The sequence below is a fragment of the Zalophus californianus genome, chromosome 7 (assembly GCF_009762305.2).
Source record: "Zalophus californianus isolate mZalCal1 chromosome 7, mZalCal1.pri.v2, whole genome shotgun sequence".
Classification (NCBI taxonomy): Eukaryota; Metazoa; Chordata; class Mammalia; order Carnivora; family Otariidae; genus Zalophus; species Zalophus californianus.
The window spans coordinates 101,598,845-101,618,990 of record NC_045601.1 but is presented as its reverse complement, the minus strand read 5'-3'; the positions used below and the strand labels follow the sequence as shown (position 1 = coordinate 101,618,990).

At 38.7% G+C, this 20,146-nt stretch overlaps 1 protein-coding gene across 1 annotated transcript; it reads right to left on the bottom strand.

Moving 5' to 3' along the window:
• Positions 1-633: 633 nt before the first annotated feature.
• On the bottom strand, positions 634-19,859 carry RHAG (Rh associated glycoprotein). Its single transcript, XM_027603091.2, has 10 exons — positions 19,673-19,859; positions 11,578-11,761; positions 10,847-10,997; positions 8,683-8,830; positions 8,412-8,578; positions 6,348-6,485; positions 5,636-5,757; positions 2,265-2,338; positions 1,867-1,940; positions 634-1,146 (listed from the first exon to the last, which is right to left on the bottom strand). The coding sequence occupies exons 1-10, from the start codon at positions 19,827-19,829 to the stop codon at positions 1,114-1,116; spliced, it is 1,248 nt and encodes a 415-aa protein (XP_027458892.1). The 5' UTR covers positions 19,830-19,859; the 3' UTR covers positions 634-1,113.
• Between the last annotated feature and the right edge of the window lie 287 nt (positions 19,860-20,146).

Genomic DNA, 20,146 nt, shown 5'->3' with positions numbered 1-20,146 from the left:
CCAGAGGAATAAAATATTAAATAATTCACTGTTACTTGTAATTTTTAATATCTAGCATCTAGTAACTGAAGTTCTGTTAATTGTACCAGGGCTTATTTCCTCACAGATACAAAGACACATCCTGACAAGATCCCAGGACTCCAGAAATAGAATAAAAATCTTAAAAGGTTCTAGAGAGAAAAAAAAATCATATTTCTCTAGAAATGGTTTTATATGACTATGTCAATTACATTTTCTAAAATTTAGTTCTTTAAAACTTACCTTATAATGTGAGACATTAACTTGATTATTTTGTAGTTAACACATAGTAACAATTTAATTGGATTGAATATGAACTAAATATGAGGAGTGTATGTGTGTGTGCTTGTTAATAAAATGAATCCCAAGCACCAAAGAAAGGAGAGCCAAAGACAAATGTTTTAATTTATAATAAAATAACATTTAATTTATTGGAATTTTATACAAAATAGACTTTGGTCAGATAGCATTTGAGCTCTTGTTGCAAATAATAAACATGCAAAAAGAATTAAGCATAAGAATATTCAAGTGAAGACACAGCATTACTAACTAGACTATTTTTAAATCAAAAAAGCACCACCAAAAACAATCATGTTCTTGCTCTATACAATACATTTCTTTCATATTTCATATATAGATTTCTTACATATTGTTTTATTGGCTCTAGTTTTATACCTTTGGGATTGAAGACATAGTATGTATATTAAGAAACTGACATAATCAGATGTGTTGATTTCTTTGTAAATTTACCTCTATGGGAAAAAAAAATACAAGAAGAAACATGGAATGTTCACCCTGTACCTACCCACTGGCAAGAGTAGTCTGGGAGTCCTAAAGAGAATCCGTTTGACCATCTGTTTTACAAGTCACATTCCTTCAATTAAGCAATCATTGAGGGTCAAGAAACAGCATCAGATTGTGTTAAGATTTTTCATACTGGACATTTGGGGCTCAGGACCTATCCATTCTGTTCCATGATCTTGTTGGATGCTGCCGTTTAAAAATTTTAAACATGATTCTAGATAAAGGGAAAGGAAGCTGAAGCACAGGAATGATATTTAATCTTTAGGTTCCGGCTGGTTGTGGCCATCATCTTCATTCATCGTCAACTTCTTTCCCCGTGGGGACCTTTAAAGAAAACAGGATTAGGGCACTTTATAGTTTCTTTCACTTGGGCCTGACAGAGGTTAGTATTGAAACACAAAAGGTATTTTCTATAATTATTATCCAAGCCTAGAAAGAACTAGGAATAACAATTGTTTGTCTTGGGGAAAAATAAAAGAACAAGAATATTTACCTCACTCACCCTGACTACATTCTCTTCACCAAACCTGTTTTCCCTGAAAATCCCATTGAACACATCAAAATATCTATCCCTCTTAAGCTTTGCAGGAAATAATCTGGGGAAAATGTCAATGGAGTAAAGAGGTAGAAACTGGAGGTTAGAAAGAAGATGATATTATTCATAAAAACCTCTTGTCAGATTCTTCACTGAGATTTTTTCAACCTTCCATATTCTACCTGTTTTTACCTATTCATATATATGGTATAAAATCTCATGCCACTGCCTGGGATTCCTATTATATTTATGAGGACTTTTTATTACTTTCAGAGGAGCAAGGGACATGTGCCTACTAAATTCTGTCTTTTCTTCATGTCCTTTCTGCTTTGGAAAAGACCTTAACTTCTCATTTTATCTGTCCGGACACATTGTCTCAGTCTTCTCTCTATAATTAGGCAGTTTATCCAATTTTATCACAAGGATACCAAACAGACATTTAGGCTTTGGGTGAGCAAAACTTTCACTGGTATAGTCCTCATTTACAGTCTTAGAACACTGTACAGTACCTCCCAATAAACAGAATCATCAAAGAAGAATTCCGTAGATGGCTGTACGCGGACAATGAACCTGAGAATTAAACCTACGAGCGTAGGGAGACAACAAGTCACGTTATGATGCTGAAGAGGAAAACTTACTTGCATAGTAATAAAAATACTACTATAAGGGGCGACTCTTGATCTTGGGGTTTGAGTTCAAGCCCCACATTGGGTGTAGAGATTACTTAAAAATAAAATATTAAAAAAATACATATAAATATATATAGCTATAAAATCATCCCCTTGAGCTTACACGATTACTTTACTGTCAGAAGTTTAGAATATTTTCAAATTTACCAGGCGATATGTTTATCATCTATTACGCTGACCGCATATGGCACATGGAAGTGTTTACTTTTCATCCTGACCTGTGATCAGCCCTCCAACAATTGCTGTTCCAATCGAAGAACCTAGGGCAGCTGCCTGCATGACCATGCTAGACCTAGGAAGCCAAAAGAAAAGTGTTGTTTTTCCAAGATACCAGCTAACAGATCTCATTTCCTGAGGGAGTGGATGCTTGCCATCTTCAGGCCGGAGAGCAGCATTACACCAGCAAACGAACACTTATTACAATTTTTGTTTTATTTTGTATTTTTATTTTCTTTGAAATTCTTGAGCAATGTTAAAAAGTCCTTATAAGCACTTAAGCAAAAATCACCTTTTTTCTTCAGGAGTGATGAAAAGATCTTCCTTAGAAAGAGTTTAGTATTTTCTAAAAATATGGCATCAGGTTCTCATCCCCCATATGATTCATTTAACAAATATTTATTGAGTACTCACTCTGTGCTACCTTCCCTTCTAGGCACTGAGGATGGAGTAATGTACAAAAGAAACATGAGTGGCCATCTTTCCTCACCCCATCCCAAAAGGAACAATTGCAATTTAATTTAAAAAATCAATAAGATCAGAAAAGCTAATTTTAGCACATAGTGTAAAGACAACTTATTGAATATATGAAAAAAAAAATCTGTAAGTCATCTTAGACATAGTTACCTTAAAATAAAATTAGTAAAAAAACGTGCCTCATAATATTTGGGAATGGAAGAAGTTCATAAAAAGCTATTGAAAAGCATAAGATTGTTATAGGAGTGACAAAAGGACTAGGAATGTGAATACCTCCTTAGCACAGCACCTCACTTTTAGCAGGCAGTTTATAAATAGTTGCTCAAGGACTGAAAGTGTAATTATGGGAAGACAAACAGGTGGAAAATGAGAGTGCCTTGGTGTTTCATCTTTGGTGTTTCATCTTCATCATCCAAGAGAAAGAATGCACTAAACTCAGATTTTCGTTTTTTCTTTTTATTTGAAGGGTTAAAAATTTCTTCTACTATGTGAAAAAAATTGTACTGGTAACACATGCTCATTGTAAAAATATGAGAAACGATTAATTCAGAAAATGAAGGGAAAAAGTTTAATTTCCCTCAAATCTTAATCAGTATAAAAATGTAAAATAAAGACATGTATTTTTATAAAAAGGCAATTACATTATAATACTGATTTTCCCCTTAATCCTTAAGTGTCCTTTGATGTCAGTGAATGTAGACCTGGATCATAATTTTAATTGCTATGGAGTGTTACACTGTAAAAATATACTGTAATTATAGTTCTAGAGGTTGGATACTTAGATTGCTTCCAATGTTTCATATTTTTAAAAATGTTGTGAAAACACATCCTCTTATGAACATGCTTATGAATTTGCCCAATAATTTCCCTAAAATAAAAACCTATCTAGAAATGAAATTATTAGTGAAAGTTTATACACTTTTTAAGGACTTTTTGAAATTCATATCCCTATTTCTCTACGTTAGCCACCATTCAGTATTATTATTCATTTAATCTTTATCAACTTTATAATTGAAAAATTGGTAACTTGTGTTAATTTGCATTTCTTTGATCACGAGTGAGGACGAATATTTAATATATATTTATTCACTTGACATTTTTCTTTTGTCAACGGCCTATTAATTTTACCAGAATTTGCCAAAATCTTTTCCAAAATATTAGAAGATACTTTTGATAAAAAGTATTCCATGATAAAACAGGCTTGGGAAACAGGAGGTTTAACAAAATTAACCGCATTATTAGAATTAGGCTGCCATAATGTGCACAGATGTCCTTTAAGAATCCTTACTTCTCCTTGTTCTATGCTTACCAAGAAACCTGATTTGCATTTTAGTATTCTGAATAGAAACATCTGAGTAAACAGTCTTGGCTCTTGGCCAAAATATTTTGTCTGGTGTGTGAGACATGTGTGAGTGCCACCCATGTGACTGGGCCTTCCAAAGCTCCTCATCCACCCCACCCCCAAAGCCCTCTGAGCACACTGAGAAGTGGCTGCTCAGCCTGAATACCCAAGGACTAGACTCTCCACCACGGAACCTACCCCAAATCTGGCCACCCAGTGAGACCCAGCCTGTGAGAGCCAGATAGTCTTGTTTTATTGCGTCCATGGAACTGGTGCAGGCATGATGCTCAAGAATTCCTTTATTTCTCATCCTAAGGCACGTCTAAGAGTGTTTACACACCATAGCACTTAGGAACTGAGCTCATGGACTCAGGCTTTTCTCATGCTTGATTTGCATTCAAATATGTTAGTGTTTGGTCTCAACAGCATGTTAGGTCCTGGAGAGAGCTGCAAGAAAATGTGGGTTTTTCTGGGGTTGTTGTTCAATTTTGCAAAAGGGGCAAAAAAAGAAAACAGGAGAAATGGGTCAGCTCTTGACATGAAAGTGGAAGAAAACTTTCTATTCAGTAGAAAATACGATTAAACAAATTTTTTCAAATATTTATCATGACTGATCTCAACAGAGTTGAATTTTAATCTGTGAAAATTAAAGAGATTTTTCTCTTCAAATTATTCAACTCTAGCTAGTAGTCACTTTGAGACATTTTCAAACATATTCACCTTTTCTTCATGCTTTCAAAATTGAGTGTTTTGATTCCTCCTTCCTTAATCCCTGAGTTTATCTGGACTCTCTGCTCTTCCTAGCTGTTTTGCATGGATGATTTTCATATCAAATTGTCCCCATCTTGTTACCTAAAAGTGACAACTGTTGGCCTTTGACATCGCTTTTGTTGTCCTGGATTTGACTGTTAACTGTTGTTCCTCCAGCCATTTAAACACTTAAGCCCCCTCTGGGAAGATTCCAGGTCTGTTAGAGCTTGAAGGGATTTTAGAGAATAAACCTAAGTATCCAACCTCATTTTACAGAAGAGGAAACAACCACAGGAGCTAAGTGAGTTGTCAAAGTCCCCATTATTAGTCAATAGTAAAGCTGGAGCCTATGCCGGGCTTCCCGATTCTCCAGATCCAGCTTCACTTCACATTATGCTAACTCATTGTTCTATGTGTTGTTCGTAGGAAATGACTGATTCTCTCATCACAGATGCCCCCTCCTCCATTTTGGTGATACCAACTAAAGGAGTAAGCCTACTGTTATCTGATTGTGATTATCAAATTGCCCTCTCTGTGAGGAGACACTTGCCTGTTAGAAATATTTAAATTAGCACTGTTAATTAAAACAAATGAAAACCAGCCACCATTCATAACATTAGTTAAGACACACCTTCCTATCCAATTCTATTCTCCTAGTTGTATCTCTTTGGCTTCAGTAAGGACCATACTTATGACTGTGGCCTGGACTGCTAAAGAAAAACTTTCTCATTACCAGATTCCTCCAAGAGTGCAATAAAACGTCATCGGACCTTAGGGTGCAGGAAAACCCATTCTTTAACTCACCCCTTAGATGCTCCCAAGACTATCGCCACAATGCTTGCGAGGCCTCCTATCACACCAGGTAAGCCATGCAGGTTATGAACACCACATGTATCATGGATTCTCAGTTTTTCAGTAAGACATGGCTAAAATTGTAAAAAAAGGAAGGTTTATTATTTTGTTAGATATACTGAAGTCAATGACTATGCAGGAAAATTTTATCTGTAGCCCCTTTTGCCATCTACGTCTAAAACCCACTTAAGTCAAAGAATCCGAGTATGTTGGTGGCAAAATTACTCATGTCAGTTTTTAGTAGACGGATTCGAAGGCGAGTGATTTCAAGTCCTCCTCCTTCTGACCTACTGATGATATTCTAAATCCCCTTAAAAGGACACAGAGTCCTTCATTTTACAAAACAAACAAATATCATCAACCACAAAAACTTTAATGAAACTGCCCTGAGGAAAGTAACACCAGTACTTAGCATTCAAGTCAAACTAATTCTTTTAATAATTTAATAATATCAGATTCTTTCCTGGTACACAAAAGAAGCCAAGGAAAAGTAGGAACCACTGAACCCTGAACTGTGAAGGGTAGTTCTGACAAGAAGGGAAATGACCCTCGAACAAGGAGGGGTGTTGATAAAAGGAATTTTCATAGCTTTTCTCTGCTGGTGGGATGTGAGAAGATGATGGTACAGATTCAAAGTTTGACTGAGAGCACCCGTCATACTTACAGTCAGGAACTTGAACCCAAGTACAGAGACAATTCCCGCAATGCCCCCAATGATCATAGCACCATATGGGTGAATCTCCATGTCTGCACAAGTGCCCACAGCAACTCCTCCAGCCAGGGTTGCATTCTGAATGTGAACCTGTGGGGAGCACAGAAACACGAATGAAGTGAGCTGAATGAGGCAGGCTTCAGAAGGAATGAAGCAATCTATCTAGGGTTCCATGGACTCTATGGCATATTCTTCAGTTCAAAGGGCTACTGATTCTTTCTTTCTTTCTTTATTTTTAAAGATTTTATTTATTTATTTGAGAGAGAGAGAAACAACATGAGAGGGGAGACTGTCAGAGGGAGAAGCAGGCTCCCCGCTGAGCCAGGAGCCCGATGCGGGACTCGATCCCAGGACTCCCGGATCATGACCTGAGCTGAAGGCAGTCGCTTAACCAACTGAGCCACCCAGGCGCCCCTGATTCTTTTTTTAAAAAGAAGATTCTTTGTAGTGAAAGAAGGCCTTTTTTCCAAGCAGTTGACATTTGATATCTTTCTTACTGGGGTTCCTTGGTAGTGACTGAGTGATCAGGTTAATGAGACCAGTTTGGCGACGGATGAGAGGAAAACCAAAGAAGTTGTAGTGGAAGGCCTGGGTGCATATAATGTAGTTATTCTAGTAGTGGTATGTCTATTTATTCAGTTTGGAAATGCATTTGTGGTTATCATGAACCAAAAGAGGTCTGTGGCTGCTGTGTGCTTTGTGGAGTCCATGACATTCCAATATTCAAAGAGGGAATGTAGAGATACCAAAATGTGCACATTATACATGAAATTATACATTATACAGCTTTCACAAGTGTCACTGTATTAAGAACATTTGAAGATGGTGGAAAGAATACCCAATTGCCATTTGTCAGAATTCCTCAGAAGAATCATGTTCTGGCTGTTCTGCTTGAGGAGGAAAGCTCATCACTACTTTTAAGAGAGGACTGAGCTGTACATGAATTTTTTTTTCTTTTCTTGTTTTTAATTTTCTTGCATTAAACAAATTGTACAGCATTGAAATCCATGTCCATAGCTATGCTTGAAGAAATTACAATATCCTTTTTCTCCCTCAGGCTGGAAAAGAAGAACAGCTGATGTGTGGATTATTCCTTCACAGACATTTCTCTAGTTCATAGGCAAGAAACTCAAAAGACCAACTTGGGAGGATTAAAAAAAAATGCTTTGTTTTGAAATAATTTTAGACATGTAATAGTTACAAAAATACTGCAGAGTTTCCATATATCCCTCATCCAGTTTCCCCCAAGGTTAACATCTTATGTTGTCATAGAACCAGGAAATTAGCATTGATAGAATACTATTAAAGGTCTTATTTGATTTTATCGGTATTCCCACTAATGCCCTTTCTCTTTTCCAGAGTTTTATTCAGGATCTGACGTTGCCTTTAGTTGTAATTTCTTTGAGAGGAATTTTTGCAGTTACGAAAACAGAATCAACTTGCACCCTCCCCCATTCTCTTTTTTTCTATGCTTTGCAAGTCCTGTTTTTTTTTTTTTTAAGATTTTATTTATTTATCTGACAGAAAGAGAGAGAGAGAGAGACAGTGAGAGCAGGAACACAAGCAGGGGGAGTGGGAGAGGGAGAAGCACGCTTCCCGAGGAGCAGGGAGCCCGATGAGGGGCTCGATCCCAGGACCCTGGGATCATGACCTGAGCCAAAGGCAGACGCTTAATGACTGAGCCACCCTGGTGCCCTGCAAGTCCTGTTTCTAAGGAAGATTTTCTAAGACCTTGGAGACAGTCAGCTCCATCATTAAAGAAATATTCCTCAAATCTTTGATTTTTGCATGACTATGTTCTCTAGTGCTGTAAATTCCTTGAGAACACTTTTTTGATTAGCCACAATACCAGTTTGATGAAGAAACAAATGAACGTTATTTACAAAATATTCTGCAAGGTTTGCAGTGTTGTGATTTTTTTGTGGCAGCTCAGCAGTGATGCAGAAATGACCTACTCATCTGGGTAACCATCAGTGTCACTTAGTGAAGCTTTCATGGTGGTTAATATGTACTGACCATATCGAGCTTGCCCCTCTTCCCCACGAAGCTGGAAAATGCATAGGCTGTGAGAACGCAGGCAACAAGGGAGAAGTACGTATTTACGATGGCAGTGTACTGTTGCTCTGTAGTTTCAGCAATGGCTGAATTAAAGCTGGGCCAAAACATCCATAGGAAAAGAGTCCCTGCGGTAAATCACAGAAAGGGATATTAGTGCTGGATATGGAAGACAGACCAGAGGAGGCAGTTTGCCTTGGGTACTGAATCAGGCAAGTTCATCTCTACTCACCAATCATTGCAAACAAATCTGAGTGGTACACAGACTCCTCCTTCTCATGCCCCCTTCTCAAGCCTGGCCGATATAGGACACCTGCTACCGCCAAGCCAAAGTAGGCCCCAAAAGCATGGATTGTCATCGATGCTCCGATGTCAGAGGCCTGAGGGGCAAAACATTCATGTTATAACAGGTGAAACTGAGTCTCACCACAGGAGGAAAGTCAATGAAAGAACTGTTTCATTGGTTAAACAATAAAAGAAATTAAAAGAAAGAAAGGATATGTCAGAGAAAGAATGAAACAGGATAGTGAAGTTAAAAAAAAATACAGGCTTTGGAGACACACAGAACTGACTTCCAATGCTAGGTCAGGTACTTCCTTGCAATGTGACTTTAGACAAATTACTATACTTCTTTGGATCTCTGCTTCTGTAAAGTAGGAAATATAGTTGTGTTGAGGCCATGTTTGTAAAGTGCTAGGTCTTTGTGGACATTCAATTCATTTTAGGTTACTTCTCTAGGTTAGGGAAATTCTTAGTGAAATATTATGCACTGCACTTGTTTCAAAAGAAAGATGCTCTTTGCATTCATTTGACGTTACAGTAAAGGTGCATTTAATTACAATTCAAAGACTGGAAACTTTAAAAAGCCCGGGTCTTTCCCATATTTTTTCACTGTGTTATATGATGACGTGAAAACCAGCTGAGGTCCAAGATTCATTTGAAGCAATATAGTTAGGTCCCTCTTTAGGTCACTGTATGAATTTGATCCAGTTTCTACAGTCTCCTACCCCAAGAGGGAATGTTTGGAGTGCCAAACCTGAGGCATAGCTCCTATTATACTTACTAAGGTAGGAAAATGATACAGACTTATTAATTTATTTAAGAGTTTCATACTTGATAAACTCCTATGTACCTTTCAGGTCCAGCTAAACTGTCACTTCCTCAGAGAGGCCTTCCTTGATTCTACAATCTAAGTGAGGTTTTCCAGTTATGCTCTCCCATAGCCCCCATACTTATTTTTCATAGCATGTATTGCAATTTATAATAATATTTGTGTGTGCATCTGCATGCACGTGCTTACGGGTGGATAGGTGATATATAATTCTTTATTCGATGTCTGGCTTCTTTCACTGGACTGTAAACTCTACAAATACAGGGACATTAACTATTTTGTCTGTCAGAATCACCATCACATGACACCTAGAAAGTTTTCAAAAACATTTTCTGCTGAGAGAGCAGGAGGTGGGTGGGGGAATGGGTGAAATAGGTGATGGGGATGAAGGAGGGCACTTGTCATGATGAGCACTGGGTGATGTATGGAAGTGTTGAATCATGACACTGCACAACTGAAACTAATATTACACTTTATTACAAGTAATAAACTAATATATCGCATGTTAACTAATTGGAATTTAAGTAAAACTTAAAAAATATTTGCTGTGGAATTAAATGTTCAATAGAAACAAGCAAAATACTGGGAAGTACCCAGAAATATTCAATTGATTATCCTCAGGGGAATCAATGAGATTTTCATGGGAGAGAAGAAACTTGATCTAGGCTTCAACAAAAGCCTTAGATTGGGCTAGTCAGGGGCGCCTGAATGACTCAGTCAGTTAAGCATCTGCCTTCATCTCAAGTCATGATCCCCAGGGTCCTGGGATCCAGCCCTGTGAGCCCTGCACCAGGCTCCCTGCTCCTCCCCCGCTCCTGCTAGGGCTCTCTGTCTTGCACTCCCTTGTGCTCTCTGTCTGTCTCTCTCTGTCAAATAAATAAATAAAATATTTAAAAAAAAGAAAGGGCTAGTCATCTAATAGTTGAAATTTAATAGGAATTGATCATTGATAGGAAATATAATGTAATGAAAAGAGTTGTGAAGTTAGAAAAATCTAGGTTTGAATTGAGATTTGGGCTGGTCTTTCAGCATCTGTGATCATTAGTTGTAATTTGTGTAACAGAAACAACATAATACCTGAGTTATAGTGTGGCGGTGACAATGAAATGAGGTAATGTTGATAAGACTCCTGGTTTACCAAAGGCACTCAAATAAGTGATGGGTGTAATTACACTTGCTATGCTCTCATGCTCACCAACGTTTGTCCCTAGGTAGAGTGGGCATCCTTTAGGTGTAACCAGAACTGATGTCCAAAGCTAGTAAGTATAAACCCTTTAATCCTTACCTTAAATATCTCACCAACCACATATTCATTGCCAGCAAAGACAGTGATTTCTATTATTGTCATGATCAGCATTTGGGCTGGGCTTACTTTTCCCAGGACAGCTCCAAAAGAAATCAGGACTGTGGCTGTACTGAAGTCTGCATTTATCATGCTGAGGGAAAAAAGAAAGAATACGTCCAAGAATAATGCACACCCAACATACAACTGTGAGCATCCTTTTATCCAGTGTGCAAGGGCCCCTCCCCATCAGGTGTTCATCCCAGGTACCCTTTCACACACTCTCACTTCCTTCCCCTTCCTCTTTGCCATCTGCCATACATTCTGGTTGCTCCAGCATTTCCTTTATTTTGGCCCACCTGTTCTTGATCTCATTTAGGTTTTTCTTGATCTGATAAATGAATTACTTTCTACAGTGTTTACATTTCAAAATGTAAATATAGACCTGTAGAAAAAAAGCTATTGGAGGATTTTTGTTCCCTGTAGCTGGAAGGAATAACCTTTAATGAAAGGGGAGTTCTCGTGTCCTTAAAGTCAAACCAGAGAGGATAGAGACATGAAAGTATGACCCAGCTCAGTAGAGCAAAGTGTTGATTCACATCCTGGGATCCCAACAATCTTTTATTATCCTAGGGAGACAGTGTGCCGGCTAGTTCGGAGGCTGACTAACAAGAGATCAAGCAGAGAAACAACTGCTCTGAAAACACAATGGTTGAAAAATAAGGATTGCTCACTTTTTGATTCCAATGTAAATTGTCTGTCCATGGTGGTGCACAATCCCCTGAATAAAAGTGCCCCATTGGAGGCCCAAAGCAGCAATGAGTAGATTGATGCCCACACTACTGAAGCCATATTTTTTCAGGAAGGTCATGAGGAAGCCAATCCCAACAAATATCATTACATGCACATCTTGGAATACTGAAAAAAGAAAAAAAAAGAAGAAGAAGGAAAAAAAATTCTGTGTTAGGGAAGAACATGGAAGTGTTGCATCATAGTATATCCCATTTATTAAATGTTACATCCTTTATATAAAACACTGCAAAGGGAGAGCATTAACTGAGCAGCCAAAGACTAGGCCCCAGTGCCAACCTGACTGCCTACCAGCCGTGAGACTCTGAGCAAGTTGTTCAATATTTGAGCCTTTTCTTGGGGTACCATGTGCTCTCATACCTCAAGAGTTTTCCATTACTTTCCACCTGAGGAAAACTTTTGCAAAGCACAGTGCAAACATCACCCGCTCTTGCAGACTTTCTCAGTTCTCCCAGGGAAACTTAGTATTTCCTCTTGTCTTTTACACAGCATTCTACATATACTTCAACTTTAGCATTTGCCACACTGTATTAGCATTTATTTAGTGTGCATAATATTGTAATAGTTCCTTGATGAGGTGTTCATCTCCTGCACTCAACTGTGAGTTCCTTGTTTGAAGGGATTAGGACATAGTCATCTTTTGCTCCCCAGGATTTGACATAAAAAGTCTGCATGTAAGATAAGAGGCAATAACGACTAAATTAGTGAGCTACAGTCTTCATTTGTTATACAGATACAAATCTGTATAACAGCACCGGCCCTGGAAATCTTACCAGATCAGTATTCAAGTCCAATAAGATAATGTCTTTGTTAGCACTTTCTAAGCCACTGTAAAAAAAAAAAAAAAAAAAAAAAAAAGGCCATATCCTCTTGGAGAACAAATATTTTACTTGGTGTCTGGAAATGTAAGTTAAGGTCCCCCAGTTCTAGTACATGATTGTGTGATTTTGGGCAAGGGATTTATTCTCTCTGAGCTCCAGTATTTTCATCTGCAATACTGAAAAGACCCTGTTTCACAGAGGTACTTTGCATGGGATAACCTCTGTGGGAGGGAGTATGCAGTAAAGCACTATAAATAAAACATATGATCAAACATAAAGAAAGAAAGAAAACATATGCTCAAATATGAGATAGTGGGAACACAGGCTTTTCCCTCAAGAAAGGTATAGCTTCATTAGTGAGACATGTATTTGGTTGAATCATATGAAATGGAAATTTTTGCATTGAAATTATCAATGAAAATGAGTCAACTATTGGCAACTTCTTGTGGTTCAACCTAACAGATACACAAAGCAAATCGAGATCAGACTGAGCACAAATATAAAGCCAGAGAGAAAAAATAAAACATTTAAAGTCAAATTACTATTAACCATTGTGGCCAGGGGTTTAGGTGGATATAGGCATGAGGAAGAACATGCCCCCAGAATATATCTCAGAGGAAACTGATGTTGGAATCCAATTAATTTGTCTAAAGGGTGGGGTTAGGATTTGAATTCAGGCCGGACTCCACCAATTCCTCCATGCATTGAGCACAGTAGGGATGGATGTAAAAATAACCAAGGCAGAGTGTTGGCTTCGCAGGCACTCAAAGACATGTTACTACCCCTTGGTTCTTTCTCCCTCTGTTCTACCATCAGGCTTTGGAGACAGTGTGTTTGAGTTTGGGAGACCACACCACTCGGGTTTGTCTACTGTAAGAGATGCTGTCATACACTTCCCAGATACCCCTTTTAGAAAGGAGGAACTTATTCTATTTCCCCTGGTTGTAGGGAGTGTTGCCAGTTGATAGCCCTAAGCTCTCAATTCTCTCTGGGAAATGCTCTTGCCTTTCCCTGGGGTAGCCTGTACCCAGTGACTGATTCACAAGAGCATCCCCTGGCCTCAGGGAAGGACCACGTGAAGCTAGACAATCCCAGTCTCAGGATACCCTGTGGGGTTTCTCCCTGCAAACCTTCTTGCTATAGGTGTTGATCTTTAAGGCACTCCCTACTAAACTTCTTTCAGGCTAATGTCTGTCTTAAAGTCTGATTCTCGGGGATCCTAACCTGTAGCACCTTCTTTATGGGCTTCATTCCTCTCTGCAGAACTTTCCTGACCTTCTCTCCTGACACAACTTGCAGACCACATTAATTTCAAACTTCGCAAATTAAATTTGATAAGCTAATCTGTGACAGTGATCCCACCCAGAAGCGGATGAAGATGTTGACTTTCCAAAGGTACCCAGCATTTCAAAGGCTTTTTGCAGGCATTTGAAGAGCTTTCGGAGGCATGGGGATTTATCCTAAGGTATTACTCTATGACAAATAACAAGACAGATAGATATTGTTGGCATCGTAGAGTGAGTCAGTAGGGTCCTTTGGTGGCCTAGAAGCCAATCTAACTTTGGATGAAGGCAGCAAATGAAAAGAATAAAGAGAATGAGAACAGTCCAAACCTACCGTGATTCAGGCACACACTAGTGTCATTCACTCTTTCAACCCTATCCATGCAATGAGACTTTTGGCCATTTTATTGTGCATTGGAGCTACTTCCCCAAAAAGGCAGTATGAGGAGGACGAGAAAGGAAAGAACAGATTTCTGAAAATTGTCCCTTGTCAGTGCCTTTGAGGGAAGTAGCAGAGAGCAGAATGCTGCACACAGTCTTCTGGTTCAGATCGGTGACAGTCTCACTTATGCCAGCATTCTGGACACCCACCCTCATCTCATTATCTACCCAGGGAACTTTGGGTTTGGGGACTGGGATTCTATGTGACCTGTTGATGGGCAATGGTCAACCAGTGAACCTGTTTGGGTTTTGAAATATAAGTGATGATGTTATGGTTATGTAGGAGAATGTCCCTTTCCTTAGGAAACTCATGCTAAACTGGTGGGGGCAAAATGTCATACTACTTTCAAATGGCTTAGGGAATATATACGTATATATCTGAAGAGAGAGAGAACAAACATGGAAAATATTAACAACTGTTAAATCTAGGTGAATAGTACATATATTCATTGTGCTATATTAACTGTGCTCTGATGGTTTTTTCCCTCAAAGATTGTTACTGCTTTTCGCCACAAGGGGGCTTAAGAGCCTCATCATTTCAATCGCTAGAGAGTTTATAAGTTGTGAAAGCTCTTAACAGATAATGATTCTGTATAAAAAGTGTGGATAAGAAAGATCTATAAACAATTAGAATTCTGTATCACCTTTTATCCTGCTCTAAGAATTTGTGGGTGGGGACTAGAGAGAGGGCCATGAGTTTAGTTCTATAGTGTGAGACTGCCATTCAAGGAATGAAGTGAGTGTCCTCTCTGGAAGGGAAGGGGGTTGAAATTTTGTGAAGTCTTCCAACAGGTTTTACGAATTACCAAGACGTGTCTAAATCAGATATTCTCAAGAGAGAATTTTAGTCTCCAGAGAAAATGTGACAATAGCTGGTATCTTCTGTTTTATTTCCATCTCTATCTTGCGGGAGGGTATCTCCTAAACCCTGATAACTTAACACACTTAAAATGCAGGTGATGGATTCCGACTCACTTTCCACCACCACCACCATCAAACGAATGAAACAGACCCGTCCTTTCCCTCTATTTCCTGTATATGTCTGCTGCCCCCAATGTCCTCTCCATCCCAAAGCCAACACTTCTTGACCTGGCAAACTTCTGTACGCCCTTCCAGAATCAGGTCTTCTGCACAGTATTCCCGGTCATAGCTGTAACATCGTGCATATTCCCCTTATTTTATTTCATTTGCTTCCGTGCTTGTTTTTTTTATTACTCTGTGTGCTCGCTTGTCATTTATTCAAATATTGAGCAAGCACTGCCAGTAAGGCACTCTTTCAGGAGAAAGTGAATTCAAGTGTGAAAATGGAAATCCAGACGTGGCTTGTCCCTCACAGGACCCTGGCAGAAAGTCTAGCACCTGTAGCTTTTTAGGAGATGTCTCAGTTATGCATGAATAAATGGGTCACTGAGGAGGGTCCCCGAGGATTCGTCTAATTAGGACTGTCAGGCTCTTATTTAGAAAAATTGTTTTTCTGGATCAAGTGGTAAAATTTGTTCAGCTGGCTAAGGAGAAATATTCAACTTTTCTTTCTTTTCTTTTCTTTCTTTCTTTCTTTCTTTCTTTCTTTCTTTCTTTCTTTCTTTCTTTCTTTCTTTCTTTCTTGTGGTTTTTGCTTTTTAAAAGACTATTTCTTTCACAGCGAGAGAGAGAGAGAGAGAGAGAGAGAGAGAGAGAGAGAGAGAGAGGAGAACCAGTGGGGGTGGGGGTGGGGCTGAGAAGCAGAGGTAGACTCTGCTGAGCAGGGACACCTGACTCAGGGCTCCATCCCAAGACTCTGGGACCATGACCTGAGCCGACGGCAGACCTTTAACCAACTGAGTCACCCAGGCGCCCCTTTTGTTTTTTTTTTAATGGTTAAGGACTGGCAAGGTGTTTGCCGGGCACATAGCTTATTGCTCTTAGAGAATTCCAGTCCTTTGAACCACTGAGATTATGTTCTGAACTCATCCTCCCTGAGAGAAAAGTATCCTTAGGGTGGTTTCTTTCCTCTCCCACTTCCCAAATATTTTAACTGCGGGTATTTCAAATATTTAGAAAAATAGCACAATGAATATATGTACTATTCACCTAGATTTAACAGTTGTTAATATTTTCCATGTTTGTTCTCTCTCTCTTCAGATATATACGTATATATTCCCTAAGCCATTTGAAAGTAGTATGACATTTTGCCCCCACCAGTTTAGCATGAGTTTCCTAAGGAAAGGGACATTCTCCTACATAACCATAACATCATCATCACATCCAAGAAATATGACATTGATACAGTAGTATTATCTAATATAGAAGCTATGTTGACATTTCTCCAACTGTCCCCAAATTGTTCTTTTATAGGATTTTTAACCCATTAACCACTCAACTTTCATGCATTTTTTGGTTTGTCATATGTCTTTTATTTAGATAGGCTCTCGCACATGCTTTTCATTGTTGTTGGTGTTTTGTCGTTTATGTAGAATGTCCTACAATTTGGATGTGCTTGTTTCACCATAGTTAGAATGAGACTAAATATTCTGGGAAGAATATTCTTTGGGTGGTGTTGTGTACTTCCTATTGCACCACACCAGGTGGCACATAATTTGTTTGTCCTATTACTGGTGATGGTAAATTTGAGCATGTGGTTAAGACTGTTCTGCCAGACCTCTTCACCATAAATGTACCTTTTGCCCTGTAAACTATAAGCAGTCTGTAGGGCAATTCTTTCAGACATGTGTTCTCCAGTAACTTTACCTAATAGTTCTTGCTTTCATTGAAGAACCTTGCTGAAATCAATTATTACATTTTTAATTTCAAAATTCTAATTTTTTATATCTATTATTCCTTTTATATTAATTAGTTGGCATTCTTCTATAAGGAAGAGCTTCCTCTTTCTCCCCTTCCCCCCTCTTTGGGGAATATTTCTATGAGTTCACTATATCTTTTATCTTTACTTCAATGGGTTACTATCCATCATATCATTAAAGACCTTTTGTCTTTAAAAAAAGAAAAATCAGTATTTTAGAAAGTTTGTGTCCTTCACTGTGAGCTTATCAGCTTCCTGATAGTTCTCAAGGGTTTTCTGGTGAGATGGTTGGTGGTATTAACAAGTACCTCTTTCATTATTATATGATGAGGTATGTCAATGTTTGGAATATTTGCATAACTGTGAATTAATATTTGTCAAATGATTGATGTATAACATAACAAGATCACACACAGGTAACAACTACTCAAAGTGTGACACCAGTGGATTGTAATGTAACAGAGTATAACAAGATCATGGCTATGGCTTTAACGTCCCGTAGATATTAAAGATGTGTGTCTGTAGAATTTCTAATAAAATGTTGACGGGCCTCAAATGGCCTTCTCCCTAAACTCTCCTTTTCTCTGTCTACAGGTTAGCAAGAATTAGCTGACTGTCACAGTCACACTTCATTCCTTGTCAAACCATCTGCCTCAGGACACCTGGGTGGCTCAGTGGGTTAAGCATCTGCCTTCGGCTCAGGTCACGATCCCCAGGTCCTGGGATTGAGTCCCGCATCCGGCACCCTGCTCAGCGGGGAGCCTGCTTCTCCGTCCGTCTGCCATTCGCCCTGCTTGTGCTCTCTCTCTCTCTGACAAATAAATGAAACCTTAAAATACAAAACAAAACAAAACCATCTGCCTCAGCAGAGTGACCAGTACTTTGCTAAGTGCCGTGAGGGCCCAAAACCAACAGAGTATATCTTGTTTCTCAAATGAGTGGCTACGGAGTCATTCATGGCATGAAACATAATACTCAGGTATACCACACACTTCCATGGTTATACCTGGGGATGGTCTGTGTGACGGCATGCATTGCTCTGCTATTCAGAAAAGCATAGCAGAATGCAAGCAAGAGGGATGAATAAACCTATATCTAACTGACTTTACTTAAAATATAAATTAATATTCTGCCTTGCTTATTTGTGAAAAACTCATAACTTCCACCACCCTGCAGTTGAGAACTGCTATAACAGGCCGTGGTTTTTCTTAAGCAGGAGCAGAACCTTCCCTGTACTTGACTCCTGCACTTGGTACAACACATGGCACTAGGCAGGCACCCCCACGTGTTGGACTTGAGCACTTCTTCTTAACCAGCAAATATTTAATAATCTTCTCTCTAATGATTTAGGCTGTCACATAAGTTTTATGTAAGTCGATTTGAAATGTAGGGGAAAATGTAGAAAATGTAGGAAAAATGTGTATGTGTAACCACAATCAGGTAGCTTCTGGGCTATTCTACAAAATATTTTGGCCAGGCATAACATGGTTGAGTCATTTAGTGGCTCTAGGGTCATGATGTCTGCATGAGAATACTCCCCATTATATAAACCCCCTCAAAAAATGGAGGAATGGGAGAACAAATGTCATATGGTTTTTTAAAAACTTAGACCTATGCTATAGAACTGTCATAAATATTGCTACTATTTTAAATGATTTAATCAATTAATAAATAATAAAATTATGTGTGCCTTATTTAAAAAAAAACAATGTCTATAATAGGGATGCATTGTGGGGCGCCTGGGTGGCTCAGTCGTTAAGTGTCTGCCTTCAGCTCAGGTCATGATCCCAGGCTCCTGGGATTTAGCCCCACATCGGGCTCCCTGCTCTGCGGGAAGCCTGCTTCTCCCTCTCCCACTCCCCCTGCTTGTGTTCCCTCTCTTGCTGTGGCTCTCTCTGTCAAATAAATAAATAAAATCTTTAAAAAAAATAAGGATGCATTATCATTTCCCTCCCTGGTTAATGATGCAATGAATATGCCTGGCTCCAAATAGGCAATCAGTTAATGGTAGTTATTATTGTTTTATTAACTATTTCACCGCCTTCCCTATCAAACTTGAAACTAAATCCTTTCTTTTCTTCAGTTACCATTCCCAAGGAAGGATTCTGCTTTTAAAATACATTAGGTGCTTACACTTTTCTTCCCATTGCAGGGGCACAAACTGCTTTCCTTGTAGAATGTTATAAAACCCAGAGTACATCCATTTACTTCCAATATCATCTTTAATACCACTTCTTATACCTTAGGGCCCCCACGAAATCCAGGCTCCGTTCTCAGTATTCCACTCTCTTTCTACTCTCTTAGATTCTTTGTTGTTGTTGTTGTTGTTTGGGGGGTGATATGTTTATACCTTGCAGAACTAAGGATCAATTTAAGGGAAAATTAAATCATTTAGCAGATGTAGGTAACACAAAAGATTAATCAATTATTTTAATTTTTGTCTTCTTATGCTGATATTTTAATAGACACAGATTCTATCCAAACACATTAACTACAGAGACCAGATGCCGTAGACCAGATACCTCAGCACAAACTTATAATACCCTTAGTACTCATAAGTATCACAAATTCTGTAAGGTATTCGAGTGTGGAGGTCAAGGGGTTACAGAATTCAAAGATTTCACATTCTAAGTCCCCCAAATGGGTTCACATTCTGAAAAGCCCAAAATGTATAATAAGTAGATTGTTTACTCACGAGGATGTAACTCAAGGGATCTGTCCACTTTTGTTGTGTTGGTGTTGTTGAGCGGTTGGATAGCGTTCTGCTCCGTTTCATATTTGACAAAGAACCCAAATAAAACAATCATGGAAGCCTCCAGTACAATGGCCATGAGAGGGAATAAGAGCTTCATGTTTGTGGCAAAGGACAGAGGCACACTGAAGGCTTCACAAGCTGTGGGAGGTTGATAAGAATAGTAGGACTGCTCTGTGTGTGGAATTAGGCTGCATGTTCAACTCCAATGACATTGCAAGAAAAAAAAATGGGCAAGACTGATGAAAACACCCCACCTCTTGGGGAGAATTATGCTCTGTAATCAAATCATTCAAAATGCTAGTTTGAAGAATATACAACATAGATTTGAAGAAGTCAGGCTATAGAAATGATCTATTGCACAAAATTGTCTAGAATCTTATTTAACATAGTTCAACAGACACTTCTCGAGTGTTT

Coding starts and splice junctions, on each gene's coding strand:
- RHAG (XM_027603091.2), bottom strand. CDS start 19,829: ATGAAGCTCTTATTCCCTCTCATGGCCATTGTACTGGAGGCTTCCATG. Junction 5,758..6,347: donor TTGGGTTCAAGTTCCTGACT/GTAAGTATGACG, acceptor TTACAATTTTAG/CCATGTCTTACTGAAAAACT. Junction 2,339..5,635: donor GTCTTGGGAGCATCTAAGGG/GTGAGTTAAAGA, acceptor TTGGCTTCCTAG/GTCTAGCATGGTCATGCAGG.